At 47.9% G+C, this 17,709-nt stretch overlaps 2 protein-coding genes across 5 annotated transcripts in view; one reads left to right on the top strand and one right to left on the bottom strand.

Moving 5' to 3' along the window:
* Window positions 1-2,854, bottom strand: part of MARS2 (methionyl-tRNA synthetase 2, mitochondrial) — an 83,708-nt gene extending 80,854 nt beyond the window's left edge. Inside the window, exon 1 of the mRNA XM_085863739.1 lies at window positions 2,801-2,854. Within this exon, the coding sequence (XP_085719865.1) occupies window positions 2,801-2,854 (54 nt within the window). The remainder of the gene's footprint in view (window positions 1-2,800) is intronic.
* Window positions 2,855-3,319: 465 nt separating this feature from the next.
* The window catches only part of AIFM1 (apoptosis inducing factor mitochondria associated 1), an 86,173-nt gene continuing 71,783 nt past the window's right edge, over window positions 3,320-17,709 (top strand). Inside the window, exons 1-2 of one of the 4 annotated variants that reach the window (XM_085863677.1) lie at window positions 3,320-3,405; window positions 3,660-3,788. In XM_085863677.1, the coding sequence (XP_085719803.1) occupies window positions 3,365-3,405; window positions 3,660-3,788 (170 nt within the window). In that variant the 5' untranslated portion in view covers window positions 3,320-3,364. Of the gene's footprint in view, window positions 3,406-3,499; window positions 3,789-17,709 lie in introns of those variants that run through there. The other 3 variants (XM_085863676.1, XM_085863678.1, XM_085863675.1) reach the window with 3 other exon arrangements.

Here is a 17,709-nt window from a genome sequence, read left to right as displayed (position 1 = left end):
GAGAGAGAGAGAGAGAGAGAGAGAGAGAGAGAGAGAGAGAGAGAGAGAGAGAGAGAGAGAGAGAGAGAGGATGAGAGAGAGAGAGAGAGAGAGAGAGAGAGAGAGAGAGAGAGAGAGAGAGAGAGAGAGAGAGAGAGAGAGAGAGAGAGAGAGAGAGAGAGAGAGAGAGAGAGAGAGAGAGAGAGAGAGAGAGAGAGAGAGAGAGAGAGAGAGAGAGAGAGAGAGAGAGAGAGAGAGAGAGAGAGAGAGAGAGAGAGAGAGAGAGAGAGAGAGAGAGAGAGAGAGAGAGAGAGAGAGAGAGAGAGAGAGAGAGAGAGAGAGGATGTGAGAGAGAGAGAGAGAGAGAGAGAGAGAGAGAGAGAGAGAGAGAGAGAGAGAGAGAGAGAGAGAGAGAGAGAGAGAGAGAGAGAGAGAGAGAGAGAGAGAGAGAGAGAGGAGTGAGAGAGAGAGAGAGAGAGAGAGAGAGAGAGAGAGAGAGAGAGAGAGAGAGAGAGAGAGAGAGAGAGAGAGAGAGAGAGAGAGAGAGAGAGAGAGAGAGAGAGAGAGAGAGAGAGAGAGAGAGAGGATGTGAGAGAGAGAGAGAGAGAGAGAGAGAGAGAGAGAGAGAGAGAGAGAGAGAGAGAGAGAGAGAGAGAGAGAGAGAGAGAGAGAGAGAGAGAGAGAGAGAGAGAGAGAGAGAGAGAGAGAGAGAGAGAGAGAGAGAGAGAGAGAGAGAGAGAGAGAGAGAGAGAGAGAGAGAGAGAGAGAGAGAGAGAGAGAGAGAGAGAGAGAGAGAGAGAGAGAGAGAGAGAGAGAGAGAGAGAGAGAGAGAGAGAGAGAGAGAGAGAGAGAGAGAGAGAGAGAGAGAGAGAGAGAGAGAGAGAGAGAGAGAGAGAGAGAGAGAGAGAGAGAGAGAGAGAGAGAGAGAGAGAGAGAGAGAGAGAGAGAGAGAGAGAGAGAGAGAGAGAGAGAGAGAGAGAGAGAGAGAGAGAGAGAGAGAGAGAGAGAGAGAGAGAGAGAGAGAGAGAGAGAGAGAGAGAGAGAGAGAGAGAGAGAGAGAGAGAGAGAGAGAGAGAGAGAGAGAGAGAGAGAGAGAGAGAGAGAGAGAGAGAGAGAGAGAGAGAGAGAGAGAGAGAGAGAGAGAGAGAGAGAGAGAGAGAGAGAGAGAGAGAGAGAGAGAGAGAGAGAGAGAGAGAGAGAGAGAGAGAGAGAGAGAGAGAGAGAGAGAGAGAGAGAGAGAGAGAGAGAGAGAGAGAGAGAGAGAGAGAGAGAGAGAGAGAGAGAGAGAGAGAGAGAGAGAGAGAGAGAGAGAGAGAGAGAGAGAGAGAGAGAGAGAGAGAGAGAGAGAGAGAGAGAGAGAGAGAGAGAGAGAGAGAGAGAGAGAGAGAGAGAGAGAGAGAGAGAGAGAGAGAGAGAGAGAGAGAGAGAGAGAGAGAGAGAGAGAGAGAGAGAGAGAGAGAGAGAGAGAGAGAGAGAGAGAGAGAGAGAGAGAGAGAGAGAGAGAGAGAGAGAGAGAGAGAGAGAGAGAGAGAGAGAGAGAGAGAGAGAGAGAGAGAGAGAGAGAGAGAGAGAGAGAGAGAGAGAGAGAGAGAGAGAGAGAGAGAGAGAGAGAGAGAGAGAGAGAGAGAGAGAGAGAGAGAGAGAGAGAGAGAGAGAGAGAGAGAGAGAGAGAGAGAGAGAGAGAGAGAGAGAGAGAGAGAGAGAGAGAGAGAGAGAGAGAGAGAGAGAGAGAGAGAGAGAGAGAGAGAGAGAGAGAGAGAGAGAGAGAGAGAGAGAGAGAGAGAGAGAGAGAGAGAGAGAGAGAGAGAGAGAGAGAGAGAGAGAGAGAGAGAGAGAGAGAGAGAGAGAGAGAGAGAGAGAGAGAGAGAGAGAGAGAGAGAGAGAGAGAGAGAGAGAGAGAGAGAGAGAGAGAGAGAGAGAGAGAGAGAGAGAGAGAGAGAGAGAGAGAGAGAGAGAGAGAGAGAGAGAGAGAGAGAGAGAGAGAGAGAGAGAGAGAGAGAGAGAGAGAGAGAGAGAGAGAGAGAGAGAGAGAGAGAGAGAGAGAGAGAGAGAGAGAGAGAGAGAGAGAGAGAGAGAGAGAGAGAGAGAGAGAGAGAGAGAGATATGCTTGGGGTAAAAGGGGGGGGGAGGGTTGAGACGGTGAGGGGTTGAGACGTTGAGGGGTTGAGACGTTGAGGGGTTGAGACGGTGAGGGGTTGAGACGTTGAGGGGTTGAGACGTTGAGGGGTTGAGACGGTGAGGGGTTGAGACGTTGAGGGGTTGAGACGGTAAGGGGTTGAGACGGTGAGGGGTTGAGACGGTGAGGGGTTGAGACGGTGAGGGGTTGAGAAGGTGAGGGGTTGAGACGTTGAGACGTTGAGACGGTGAGGGGTTGAGACGGTGAGGGGTTGAGACGGTGAGGGGTTGAGACGGTGAGGGGTTGAGACGTTGAGGGGTTGAGACGGTGAGGGGTTGAGACGTTGAGGGGTTGAGACGGTGAGGGGTTGAGACGGTGAGGAGTTGAGACGGTGAGGGGTTGAGACGGTGAGGGGTTGAGACGGTGAGGGGTATCGAACCGTAGATGGAATTTCCTCCCAAATGTTATTTCTCCCTGATTATGATTCGGAGGGAACAAACCATCGAACTCGTTGTGAATCGTCCCATCTGTAATCAAGGCGATTGTAAAACGATCTATTAGTATTTATCACAAAAAGTAAACCTTCAGATTTTTCTTTCTATTCAGTATTTAGATTTTTGTTTTGAACAATGAGATAATCACCTCGAACCAAGCAACACATGAACACAACGAAAGAACATAATTCGCGGATCACGTTCTCCTCACCAAACGGTTCACACGGAAAACACGTGACTGGGACTTCATAATCATCCCAATCATTTCGGGTTTACTTTACCTTTGTCTGTGTGATTTATTTACATTGGATATTGAATTGCGAACTTCACAAGGCCCGAGGTCGTTACCAAACCAAGGTAAACCGAGCACTCCGAGCAGCCTCGGATACAAACACAGCACAAGACGGGAAACCAGACCGAACAGTTACACTCAGTGCTGGAACGTGCGGTCGCAACGATCACAAGGGATTATTTTTCTCGTGTGTTCCACACGGAAATACATTGAAATGTAAAAAAAAAAAAAAAAAAAAAAAAAAAAAAAAAAAATCTAAACTGATTGCGACCAACGTCGTGAACTCGTCCACGGATCACGTGACTCGAGACGAAGCGGTGCGCGAGCAGGTGGCGGTTCGAGCGGCTCGTTTGTAAAAATTATAAATCGAGCGGAAAACGTTGAGATTTTAATGATAAAAACGAAATCATTGATTCGTGTGTTGAGTACAAATTTAATTTTGTTTCCCCCCTAAAGAAAAACAATGTCGGAAGTGAGGATTACATGACATCGCACGTTGTGCTTGGTGGTGTCATAGTCCGTGGGTATGTGTGTGTGTGTGTGTGTGTGTGTGTGTGTGTGTGTGTGTGTGTGTGTGTGTGTGTGTGTGTGTGTGTGTGTGTGTGTGTGTGTGTGTGTGTGTGTGTGTGTGTGTGTGTGTGTGTCAGTGTGTCAGTCGTCCGTGTGTGTCAGTCGTCCGTGTGTGTCAGTCGTCCGTGTGTGTCACCACCGCATTACCAGAGGTCAGCGATTTTAATTTTTTTTTGTTTTTTTTTGTACCTGTGTGACCTCGAAGCAGCTTCAGCTTCACCTTGAGTCGTGGTGAGGTTCTCGCATTTCCCTGGTCACAACAAGTCAATGGCAATGTCGTTTTCGGGCTTCAGGATGTTGTGTCGCCGGTTCATCCACAGACGTCGCACATCGCCAGGTGAACTTACGGAAACCGTGCAAACTCTCAAACGTGTTTTTCAACACTAGTTTAGAAGCTTATGGTAGTACAGTGTGATCAACTCCGTGTGAATGACACAGGTCGTAGTGGGCGGGGGGGGTGCCATAAGCCCCCCACCCCCACCTCCCCTACCCCCTTGTTAGGTCGAGGATGTAGCAAATCCTCCTCGAGCTATGAGGTATCATTGACATCGACCCGAGATCACTTGTCGAGCATGTTAAGGTGACTCTGTGTGTACTGTGCCAGCATGACGAGGTTCAGGGTGTTCACAAGTTATCATTCCAAATTCAAACCACAATCCTCTTGTGGATTAATCCATCTATCTAATATATAAACCTCATTCTAAACCACCTACTTGCCCACCCACTCACTCACTCACCCACTCACTCACTCACTCACCCACCCACTCACCCACTCACCCACCCACCCACTCACTCACCCACCCACTCACTCACCCACTCACCCACCCACTCACTCACCCACCCACCCACTCACTCACTCACTCACTCACTCACTCACCCACCCACTCACTCACCCACCCACCCACTCACTCACTCACCCACCCACCCACTCACCCACCCACCCACTCACCCACCCACCCACTCACTCACCCACCCACCCACTCACTCACCCACCCACTCACTCACCCACCCACCCACTCACTCACTCACTCACCCACCCACTCACTCACTCACCCACCCACCCACTCACTCACCCACCCACTCACTCACTCACTCACCCACCCACTCACTCACCCACCCACTCACCCACCCACCCACTCACCCACTCACTCACCCACCCACCCACTCACCCACCCACTCACCCACCCACCCACTCACCCACCCACCCACTCACTCACTCACTCACCCACCCACTCACTCACCCACCCACCCACTCACTCACCCACCCACCCACTCACCCACCCACTCACTCACCCACTCACTCACCCACTCACTCACCCACTCACTCACCCACTCACTCACCCACCCACTCACTCACCCACCCACTCACCCACCCACTCACCCACCCACTCACTCACCCACTCACCCACCCACCCACTCACTCACCCACCCACTCACCCACCCACTCACCCACCCACCCACCCACTCACCCACCCACTCACCCACTCACTCACCCACCCACCCACTCACTCACCCACCCACCCACTCACCCACCCACCCACTCACTCACCCACCCACTCACTCACCCACCCACTCACTCACCCACCCACTCACTCACCCACTCACCCATATTAAAGATTGGTTCCTTCCAGGTGACGTAGAAAGCTGAAATTTTGTGTGCCGATGGACATCGAAGCCGACACACCGGGAAAAGTTACAGAACTGTCTGAAAGCATCTGAAAATGGAAATATAAATAAATGAAGAGGATTAAAAAAAAATGCAGGTGAGCAAGACAATGTGGAAGCAAAAGTTCGTTATTGCTTACAATAGTATATACATATATATATATATATATATATATATATATATATATATATATATATATATATATATATATATATATATATATATATACATACAGTAGACGAGGCGTAAGTCGTCACCATCGGGACCGAGAAAAAAAGTGACGACTTAGAAATGTGACGACTTACGCGTATGCGAACATTCATGATGACTGTGGGGTGAAGGATGAAGTCGCTCGTGGCCTGGACACGTATGTGTGAGAGCCGGCTATTGTACCAAAAGGAAAACACAATCCTCGGGGCATAGGTGGGGGTTCATTGGTGAGTTGGAAAGTGATCAAGCAAAGATGGAATTCATGAATCAGTTTATCAAAAGTAACGATAATGAACAACTGTAAGACAACTCATATACCATCGGTGATGGTATGGTGACAAATTACATGACACACAGTCATCGTGGTGATGATTACCACTCAATGCCTTTGTGTAAGTGAGTGCGGTAATGTACAAAACAAGCCAATATAAAACCACGATCGGACTTCAACACGAAGCTCGATCGATCCTTTACTCCTTCGCGAAGTAATCCGTTATGTTTGACTGCCTCAAACTCTTGGGCATCTGGTGCATGAGAAAGGACTCAAACCGGTCATTGTATTCCATGATGTTGTCTGGGCAATCCTCCACCGAAAGACAGTATCGGCGCATCACATCCAGGGCGCTGAATGCCTCCCTAATAGTTGGAGGCGCGTTTGGAACGTATGTCTCCCCTGAGTCCTCGAGATCGACAATGGCAACATCATCCACGTCACCCGTATCGTAGGAGACGTTCTTCACAGAATCCACAATTTCTGCATCAGTCATTTGTTGGGTGCTGCGTAACTCAGCGTCCACGTTGATGTATTTTTCCAATGAGGGTATCGCGTCTGAACCAAAGATTTCAGCGAGTCTTTCCCAGACATTGCGGAACTGGTTTCCATGGTCGTCATCGCTCTCCTCATCAACTTCATGGGCGCTGCGATCCGCATTGACGAATCCGACCGAACGGAAGCAGTTCGCGATGGTAACATTGGAGACCTTTCTCCATGCGGTTTTGGCAGCTATCAGGGCATCCAGCAAATCCCATTTGAATGGGATTCCCTCATCTGCTGCATTCAGGCGACGCGTGGCAAGGATCTGGCGGTAGTGAAGTTTCAGGTTTCTGATGACGCCACCATCCATTGGTTGAGTGCGACTGGTAGTATTGGGTGGGAGGAATACAAGTTATATGTCATCCAGTTGACATGCTGGATGAGCGGGGCAGTTGTCAACTACGAACGCAATTTTGCGTTTTTCAAGTGACATACGATGGTTTAGTTTCACCAACCATTGTTCGAACAGGGCAGAAGTCATCCACGCATTTTTATTCGCTGAGTAGGCCACAGGCAGGTGCTTCACACTTTTGAAGGCTCGGGGATTCTTACTTTTCCCGATGGCGTACAGAGGCAGCTTGTCGGTGCCATCCATGTTCGCTCCAACCAGCAACGTCACACGGATCTTCGCCTGCTTATCACCATGATGGAATTGACCAACAAACCCCAGAGACTTTTCTGGCAGCATCTGCCAGAAAAGCCCAGTCTCATCGGCATTGTACACGTCCCGAGGCTGATACCTTTCCAAGATGTCTTTCAATTTGCCATCCTTCCAGTCGTGCACCACTGCCGAATCCACGCTGCCTGATTCGCCGCACTTCTTGACCTTGCCGATTCCCCACCGAACTTTGAATCTGTCTATCCAGTGCATCGGCAAGGTCTCGGCATCATCATGCCCGAGGTCCGCAGTGAATTTACGTGCCTTCAGCAGCAACATTTCACCGTCCAACCGAATATTTGGCTGAGCCGACATTTGCCGAAACCAGATGATGAGCGCGTCATCGACATCTTCAAAGGACACACATTTCACGCGTTTCACACTTCCCACCGGCCTCGCGATCTTCTCCACTTGTCCAAACATCGTGCCCTTATTCTTCAAGATATCGTTCAATGTCTGCTGTTTGATGTCCAACTTCTCAGCTATGGCTGTTTTCTTCATCAGTGGGTTTGCCTCACAAAACTGGATAATGTCGTATTTTTCTTGGTAGGTTTTAGTTGTAAGCTTACGCTTAGTCGCCATTGTCCTGCCTGCAGTGCGATCAACGTGTGTACGCAGTTATAAATAGCCTATCACTGGCGGTGTACACCAATGAGCGAGCATCACGATTCCATGAAATCGGGCTTCTCACGAGGCAGCAGTTCCGTGTGACGAGTTAGGAGTGGTAATTTACTTGAGTTTCCATTACGCGGGAACAGACAACATCTGACGACTTAGACGAAGTGACGACTTAGAGATGACGACTTACAGAGGGATGACCCTTTATTCATAGGGATTTAACATGAGATAAATTCGGGACTTTTTGACGCTGCCGACTTAGGTGAAGTGATGAGTTGCACGCTGCCGACTTACGCCTAGTCGACTGTATGTATATGTGTGTATATGTGTGTATATATATATATATATATATATATATATATATATATATATATATATATATATATATATATATATATATATATATATATATATATATCTTCTTCTTCTTTCGGCTGCTCCCGTTTGGGGTCGCCACAGCGGATCATCCGTATGATCCGCATAGTGATTTGGCACATGTTTTACGCCGGATGCCCTTCCTGACGCAACCCTGGTCGCCTCTTACGACACAGGGATTATATATATATATATATATATATATATATATATATATATATATATATATATATATATATATATATATATATATATACATATACATATGTTACGAATCTGGCAGCCATGAGCACACAACAGACAGGTCCATGCAGCTCAGTTATTTCGTTAAGTATATGTGTATAGTTAGAATACAATCCCCTGTGTCTAATGGGTGATTAAGTGTACGTGTGCTGTGGATTATTTTATAGATAGGATTTTTGCATCTCCTACAACAACAACACTCTGCACTCAGCATTCTCTGTGCCCTCGCCGGCATGCGGGCCTGTCTGGAATACCATGCCCCAGGTGGTGTGCGTTTGTTGTGAATTTCACACCGTATATGGTCACAAAGTGTTTCACTTCAGCTGCGTGCCAAATGAGGGTATGCGTCGTTTTTCGCCCAATGGGCGACGAGCAGACCAGAGTCTGGGCGGTCCTTGGCAAGAATGCGGAGCCGCGACACGAAGTCCACCCAATCGGAGCAGGAGACGGGCGCGGACGGCCCCAAAAGAAAAGCGACAAAGGCGATTGATTTGGGTCCAGCCTTCTCGAGTGCGCGTCTCAGTCCAGCCTGCTCGAGCGCGCGTCTCAGTCCAGCCTGCTCGAGCGCGCGTCTCAGTCCAGCCTGCTCGAGCGCGCGTCTCAGTCCAGCCTGCTCGAGCGCGCGTCTCAGTCCAGCCTGCTCGAGCGCGCGTCTCAGTCCAGCCTGCTCGAGCGCGCGTCTCAGTCCAGCCTGCTCGAGCGCGCGTCTCAGTCCAGCCTGCTCGAGCGCGCGTCTCAGTCCAGCCTGCTCGAGCGCGCGTCTCAGTCCAGCCTGCTCGAGCGCGCGTCTCAGTCCAGCCTGCTCGAGCGCGCGTCTCAGTCCAGCCTGCTCGAGCGCGCGTCTCAGTCCAGCCTGCTCGAGCGCGCGTCTCAGTCCAGCCTGCTCGAGCGCGCGTCTCAGTCCAGCCTGCTCGAGCGCGCGTCTCAGTCCAGCCTGCTCGAGCGCGCGTCTCAGTCCAGCCTGCTCGAGCGCGCGTCTCAGTCCAGCCTGCTCGAGCGCGCGTCTCAGTCCAGCCTGCTCGAGCGCGCGTCTCAGTCCAGCCTGCTCGAGCGCGCGTCTCAGTCCAGCCTGCTCGAGCGCGCGTCTCAGTCCAGCCTGCTCGAGCGCGCGTCTCAGTCCAGCCTGCTCGAGCGCGCGTCTCAGTCCAGCCTGCTCGAGCGCGCGTCTCAGTCCAGCCTGCTCGAGCGCGCGTCTCAGTCCAGCCTGCTCGAGCGCGCGTCTCAGTCCAGCCTGCTCGAGCGCGCGTCTCAGTCCAGCCTGCTCGAGCGCGCGTCTCAGTCCAGCCTGCTCGAGCGCGCGTCTCAGTCCAGCCTGCTCGAGCGCGCGTCTCAGTCCAGCCTGCTCGAGCGCGCGTCTCAGTCCAGCCTGCTCGAGCGCGCGTCTCAGTCCAGCCTGCTCGAGCGCGCGTCTCAGTCCAGCCTGCTCGAGCGCGCGTCTCAGTCCAGCCTGCTCGAGCGCGCGTCTCAGTCCAGCCTGCTCGAGCGCGCGTCTCAGTCCAGCCTGCTCGAGCGCGCGTCTCAGTCCAGCCTGCTCGAGCGCGCGTCTCAGTCCAGCCTGCTCGAGCGCGCGTCTCAGTCCAGCCTGCTCGAGCGCGCGTCTCAGTCCAGCCTGCTCGAGCGCGCGTCTCAGTCCAGCCTGCTCGAGCGCGCGTCTCAGTCCAGCCTGCTCGAGCGCGCGTCTCAGTCCAGCCTGCTCGAGCGCGCGTCTCAGTCCAGCCTGCTCGAGCGCGCGTCTCAGTCCAGCCTGCTCGAGCGCGCGTCTCAGTCCAGCCTGCTCGAGCGCGCGTCTCCGATGAGGGACCCATGACCTTTCAGTTTTATCTGAAAGGTACGACCTAGATTCCGGGTGTGCGGTGGAGCCGACTCTACTGCTCCACCTTGCGGTTGTGCTCGCCATCAAAACTCCGCCCCACAACAATATATGTATATGTCTTCTTTTTCTTTCAGCTGCTCCCGTTCGGGGTCGCCACAGCGGATCATCCGTATGATCCGCATAGTGATTTGGCACATGTTTTACGCCGGATGCCCTTCCTGACGCAACCCTGGTTGCCTCTTACGACACAGGGATATGGTACACCTATTTTAACCGGGGTATACACCGGCCCAGTATACTGGTACTCATTTCGCTGACCTCAGAAGGATGACAGGCTGAGTCAACCCCCTGGTGTATTAATTCAGTGGCCCAACGGGGCTTGAACTCAGGACCTTTTGGATCCCAAGCCACTGCCCTAACCACTGCGCCAACACCAGGCTCCAATATATGTGTATGTATATGTATATATTTTGAGTAATGCCTTCCTTCTTGCCAGACTTGTGGCGTGCTTGGGATATTGTTATCACATGCACACAGTAACCAGTCTTTGTCACAAAGACCTGTAGCTCTTTCAAAGTTGCCATTGACCTCTTGGTGTCCTCTCTGCTAAGTCTCCTCCTTGCTTAGTCATCCAGTTTGGAGGGATGGCCTGATCTAGGCAGGGTCTTGGTGGTACCATACCCCTTCCACTTCTTATTGTTCGTCTTGACTGTGCTCCAAGCGTTATTCAAGGCCTTTGAAACATTTTTATTCCCATCCCCTGATCTGCCTCTTTCCACAACTTTATCCCAGAGGTCTTTTGAAAGCTCCTTGGTGCTCATGGTTGAGTCTTTGCTGTGAAAGACACTTCTTGCTTTATGGAGGTGTAGACATACAGTAGTGCTTGCTGTGCATGCAGCTTTTCCATTCTGAATATGGTTTGTCATGGTAGTTGGCTTTGTCACAGAAATATGTGATATAAAATACTGAAAATGGTGGACAAATGGCGTCCCGGGAAGGTATGAAATAGGACTTGGACAATTTGGTTAAAATATGGGACACCTTCTACCTTGTGTAGAATAGAGTAAGAAAAGGATTGCTGGTTTGTCTGTTGTTGTACTGGAACCTCATTGGTAAGGATTGTGTCTCTGTGAATGCCTCACGTTGAGTGAACTAATAACATATCCCGGTACTGCATTCCATTTGTTAAAGCATCTGACAGAAAAGATTTCATCCTTGTTGTGATCTGCAACTACTGGATCATTACCTCTTCACTCTCAAAAAGCCTGGTGTTGGCTTGATGGTGAGGCTGGCTGGCTTTAAGATCTTTTGGGTCTTGAGTTCAAGCCCCGGCCTTGCTGTTGAGTTAATACAAGGCGGGTCGAATCGGCCTGTTATCCTTCTGAGGTCGGCAAAATGAGTACCAGCTAGCTGGTCATGGGGCATTGCATCAGCGGCGCAGCCACGCCCCCAGAAAAATTATGCAGCCAAACAGACACAGGCTGCATACAAATAAAGAAATAAATCTCACATATAATTTATTGACATCAATTTGGTCGATTCCTCAATTTTAACCCTTTGAACCTTGAGGCCCTCGGACTTTCGGCTCTTCCACCCTTGGTTCCCTGGAGGGAAATTGGGCCGCTCGGGAACATGGAGGTTTGAACAGCAACCGGTAAAACAGCCGCTCGGGTTCAAAGGGTTAAAGATGTAGTATTCTAGATTACTTCAGCCCACTCCTATGAACTAATGTGGGCAACGTCGATGCTCTCGATCTTTCTGAACATTTTTAAGTGTTGAAGGTCAGGTAGCAGTCTGGCTGTCCTTTGTTGGACTGTTTTTTTTAATTTTTATTTTTATTTTTTATTTTTTTAGTAAATCAATATTTCTTATACATAGGCCATCATACCGAATTCACGCTTCCAATGTTGGTCGTACTACGGTTTTGTAAATTTGGAGGAGCCCTTTCCACCCCGTTGCTGAAAATGACCCCTTGATCATTGCAAGTTTGGCATTTGCTCTCTTGGATATGTCTGCAATATGGGAGCTGAAGGATAACCTGGTAGCAAACACCACCCAAGTCTTTCTTCATTCTCGGTTTTCATCCCATTTTGGCCAGTCACCTTCCATAGTGCAGATAATTTTTTGGTTGCTCCTTCTGTAATGGACCACTTTGCACTACTTTGTTGAATGGAAGCTGCCATTCATGAGAATTCCATGACTGCTTCCGCATCTCTCTGTATGGTTTCTGCTTCAGCTTGGGTCATGAAAACTCTATACAGTTTTGTCACCTGCATACAGTTTTAGCTTGGAGTCCACGGCAATCTCAACCGGAAGGTCATTGATGAAGATGATAGTAATGGACCCAGGACACTGACCTATGGTATTCCCCTCGTCACTGCTCTGTAATCTGTCATCCTATAATTGACCACAAACCTCTGGGTTTGTTCCGTCAGGTACGCCTCTGTCCATCTCAGTACGTGACCGTGTACTCCATACGATTTGAGCTTGCACAAGAGGAATTGATACGACACACTGTCAAATGCTTTGTGATCGTCTAGGTACATGCAGTCCGTGTTGTGACCTCCATTCATCTCTCTCTCTCTCTCTCTCTCTCTCTCTCTCTCTCTCTCTCTCTCTCTCTCTCTCTCTCTCTCTCTCTCTCTCTCTCTCTCTCTCTCTCTCTCTCTCTCTCTCTCTCTCTCTCTCTCTCTCTCTCTCTCTCTCTCTCTCTCTCTCTCTCTCTCTCTCTCTCTCTCTCTCTCTCTCTCTCTCTCTCTCTCTCTCTCTCTCTCTCTCTCTCTCTCTCTCTCTCTCTCTTCTACTGCTCGGCGACTTTAAGGAGTTGTGTACAACAAGATCGCCGACTGTGAAAGCTGTGCTGCTCACTGATGAGAAGGTTATTATTTTCCCAGTTCTATACCAGTCTCTTTCTGGCAATCTTCTCCATTATCTTGCACAGCACTCTGGTCAAACAGGTCCGTAGTTTGCAGGATTACTGTTCTTTTCCTTGTACATAGGTAGAATATTGGCTTGTTTCCACGACTGTGGGACGCTTCCCTCTTTTTTTGTATACATTGTCGAGGCTTGTATAAGAGCAAATACACAGAACATATCGCAAGTGGAGCAGGAGACGAGAGGAGCGGGAGAGGGAAGGAAAAAACAGTTGGGATTAGAGACATGAGATCTGTGGAAGGGAGAGGGATGGGGTGGGGTACCTGGGGTAAACAAGATGGACACCACAGGGAGTTTCAGATCCGTGCAGGAAGGAAAGCAGGGAATTTGAAGGAGGTGGATTAATGGGGGTAGAAAAGATCAAGGTTTTGGATGTGGGAAGATATGAGATTGTGGTGAACAGCTGTTTTGAAGACCTGGATGGAGGAGTGGGATTGAAGAGAATGTGGGAGTTTGTTTCGAAGGAGGAATGAAAGAGTGAGGGTGAGCAGTGATTCTTGATTTTGGCAGTTTCACCAGAAGGGGACTTTTGCCAGACCTTGAGCACCCTGCAGAAATACAGGGGGGGACAGAGCACAGACAGAGTGGGGGGCAAGGCTGGAGAGGAGATGGTAGAAGACACAGACAGATAGGCCACCAGACCTGCCTGCGGTGAGAGTGTGAGACCCAAAGACTCAGCTTCATCGCAGGAGATACCATTGATCGTAAAAGCCTTGGTTTCCACAGCGTGAGGTCGAGCTAGGTGTGAGGAAGGAACACCACCCCAGAGGAGAGAGCAGTACTCCATCAGACTGCGGATTAAAGCTTTGTATGTAGTGAGGAGCTCAAATGTGCCAAGGAAGGATTTTGCATGATGCAGGATGCTCAGTCAGCGACTGTCTTTGTAGGCCAGCTTGGAAATGTGGCTTTCCCAGGAATGATCTTGGCAAATAGTGAGACCCAAAAGCTTGAATGAAAGGACTTCTTCAAGAGGATTGTTGAGAAGGTAGTTTGGGGGCGGGGGGGGGGGGTTCCACGTCATCCTTTTGGAGAGACACAGTGAGAGTGTGAGATTTGTCAGGATTGAAAGACATGTTCAAAGTGTTTTGACCAGTTTATGATTTTATCTAGGTCTGCAGAGAGTGAAGAGGCTGCTGCCTGCCGATCTGAGGGATGAGAGATGGTACTGCAGAGGATGGAGTCATCAGCAAAGAGATGGAGAGTATTTTCCAGAATCTGAGAGATCATTGATGAAAACCACTCAATTTTTAGCTGTCTATCCTGAGTTTGAATCTCGACTCGGCTATAAATTTTCTTCCTGATCTTTTGCGTGCAGGGTGATTCATCAGTGTATGTGTGTTGAGCCACGGGACCCGTCTGCGAGCATTAATGATCTCACCATGTCCTTTACGGAGGGACTCTGCACAATGAAGGAATTGCAATTGCCAGCCACCTTCAGTTGAATGTTCAGCCTGGTCAGGCGGTTCGTGAAAAACTTTCGTGAGAAACCTTCCCTGAACAATTCACTGATCACAAGGTCGGCATAATTGGGGCCGTTAAAATAATTAGTATCTAATTGCACACAAATCAAATAGAACAGATTCCACACAATTGTCACATAGTTAATTTTTGCGTAGTTTTCTGAGATGAGGACATTTGGAGATGTCATTGTAGGTACACAGAAATCACAAGGACGTTATTGACAAATCATCGCATTACATACCTGGGATTTGTAGCATCGTGAGCCGTGTATTCGCATTGCAACACCAAACAGTCCGATTTCTCTTCCGCAGAAGGAAAGCCAATCTTATTGTGCAGCTTGATTTGGATGTAATTGAGAATCAATATAGTTGACTCGCTTGACCGTGAATTGACACCAACACATGACACGGATGCATGGTGACAGCGTCGGTGTTCTCCTTCCACACAACCAGCATGTTTTTATAAGCTTTATGATTCTGGGAGAAATCGCACCAAGATCCACTTGCCATCCTCATTGAGTTCTGTTGTGCAAAAATGAATTTTTTTAGGCGGTCTGATACTCGCTCGACTCCTGGCACAAAGAAATCGAAGGAAGATATAACTGTTGCTTTGAGCTCAAGGTGACCATGGACATGCTGACTGCTGCAAAGAGGAAAACCCTCACGTCACACAACATATCCTTTCAGAAATATAAGCATGTAATTGTGCTGTGTCAATAGAAATGATTAAAATCGGAATCAAGTATAAACATTCCTGGTGGAGATCGTGTTGCATCTGGCAATAGTGTCATTCTTTTATTTCAGATATCATGTCACAGCTTTAGATAATGAAACGCTGTTATTGACATAATCACAGTCCTGAATTGCAGATCTTCAAAGTAATGAAAAATCTCTCATCACATTGAAACGGACTGTGATTTCCTTGACGGCTAAATTATTTTTGAAATATAACCGACCTGCAGAGATTGTTGTTGAATGATAAAAAAAAATTTATGTTGTCTCCAGCCGTTTAACTTTGTCTAAAATTTGTGAGGTTAAAAATATGTAGAAACTAGAAGGGCACTAGGTAGAGAGCATGCCTCCACCAAGCTGATTAGTTTGCATTTTGTATCCCATTGAGAGGCAGGATTGGATTTGGACCTGAAATAAAATTTCATCAGCTTGTTCTTGTCACCTAACCAACTTGCCCACAAAGTGTCGTACGAATCCGTCTCCAACTTTTTGAGATAGCCTGATCACTGAAAAAATTCTCGCATCCGGATTTGGATCTTCACCAAAGTCAAATCAATTCTTCCATGTTACATACTCAACCTGCCCACCAAGTTTCGTCCGAATACATCCATAGCTCTTTGAGATATCCTGCTCCATGTTGTTTTTGGCCCTATCTCCCAATGGTGAAAAATCACAAATTCTCAGATCCAGATCCAGATTCAGATCTTCACCAAAATCTAATCATTTTGTCCTTGTCACATACCCAAGCTCTCCATAAATTTTCGTCCAAATCCGTCCACAACTTTTTGAGATATTTTGTTCACAAACAAACAAGAAAAGACATCGTGCAGAGCACGACACTTGTAAAATCCAACCCCCCCTCTCCAAAGGTTGCCACGGATACATCAAATTGTCCATCAAATCTTAAAGCTCAGGTCAATCGGATGAAAATTGATTATTTTTAAGATTGAAATTGATGATTTTAGAACATTGACCTTGAGTTGACCTTTGACCTTTGACCTTTTGACCTCAAAAATAGTTGTTTTCCCAATTCAGTGACGCAATATGCAAATCCTGTTCAGATTTCAAGTCAATCGGATGAAAAATGAGGATTTTAGAAAGTTGACCTCAAGATGACCTTTGACCTCAAAATCAATAGGCTTCTCAGGTGAGACTACCTCTACAACTTGGTAAAGTTTCATGACGATCGGTTTGAATTGTGATCTGTAGGCGATAAACAGACAAACAATCAAACAGACAGACAGAGAATCACGAAATCGACTGACCAATATACTTGCAAAATCAAAGATTTTTCAAGTGACAAGATAGATAGACGTAAAAACATAACCTCTGTCCATCTTTGGTGGTGGAGGTAAAAAAACTAAAAATTGCGAAACTGAAATCAAGTCTTGTACCATCACCATTCTGGTCTTGCACCCTCTGCTCTTTCCACGCTTGGTCCCCCCAGGTTTTTGCAGGGAACATTCGATCAACCATCAACCCCCTTCTGTTGAAGATATGTATGTATATATATATATATATATATATATATATATATATATATATATATATATATATATATATATATATATATATATATATATATATATATATATATATATATATATATATATATATATATATATATATATATATATGCGGGCGTAGTGGCGTGTGCCTGTAATCCGGCTACTCGGAGGCTTGGGTTGGAGGATCACTTGATGACGGGCGATCTGCGCTGGGCCGCACTATGAAAAGGTGTAAGGCAGCCCGGAATCATAGCGAAACCCAGTCCTTATCCCTGTGTTGTAAGAGGCGACCAGGGTTGCGTCAGGAAGGGAATCCGGCGTAAAACCTATGCCAAGTCAGTATGCGGATCATAACGGATGATCCGCTGTGGCGACCCCTAACGGGAGCAGCTGAAAGACGAACAACATATATATATATATATATATATATATATATATATATATATATATATATATATATATATATATATATATATATATATATATATATATATATATATATATATATATTGTGGCGAGAACGACCACGAGGTGGGGGAAGTTACGTCGTCTCCCACCAGACTCCCGGAATTGTAGGCCATCGCTCATGGATAATTCCTTGACGCGGCGGGTCGTTTAATCGACCGTGGACGCCAATACCTCCACCACGTGACATAGGGTCTTTTTGTTTAGAATCAATTTCCATAATTAACCACGCGGTTTCGACTACCAGGGAACCACGCCCTCGATATGCCTTGCCCGATCCGGATTACTCTACCAACTACCAACTCTACCAACCACCTTTTCAGATCGGATGCAGCTGAGCAGAACTACCAAGGACGTACTGGCTAGAATGAACAGATTATCGGGGATAAAGACCCGGCTAAACTCTGATCCGAACCATGCTGGACCAATGGAGGAAAAGACAAAAACGAACTGGGAACATTTCTACAATAATATCTACTATACTAAAAAAATAGAATATGTTTGTATGTATGTATGTATATGTGTGTGTGTGTGTGTGTGTGTGTGTGTGTGTGTGTGTGTGTGTGTGTTTGTTTGTTCGTCTTTTATAGGTGGCTGAACTGTTGGATGGAATGAGATGAAACTTGGCATGAGTGATCCTTGGGTCATGAGAACGGACATGGGGGGGGGGGGTCAAGTTCAAGGTCAAGGGGTCAAGGTCACCGTGTAACTTCAATTTCTCAATTTCATCCGATCGAGACGGGACCAACGCCATTCGGCAGA

This window comes from Eptatretus burgeri, chromosome 18 (genome assembly GCF_056783735.1).
Source record: "Eptatretus burgeri isolate ZD-2024b chromosome 18, Ebu_testis_v1, whole genome shotgun sequence".
NCBI classification, from domain to species: Eukaryota; Metazoa; Chordata; class Myxini; order Myxiniformes; family Myxinidae; genus Eptatretus; species Eptatretus burgeri.
The sequence above is the reverse complement of the archived record's forward strand: the minus strand, read 5'-3'. Positions and strand labels throughout refer to the sequence as shown.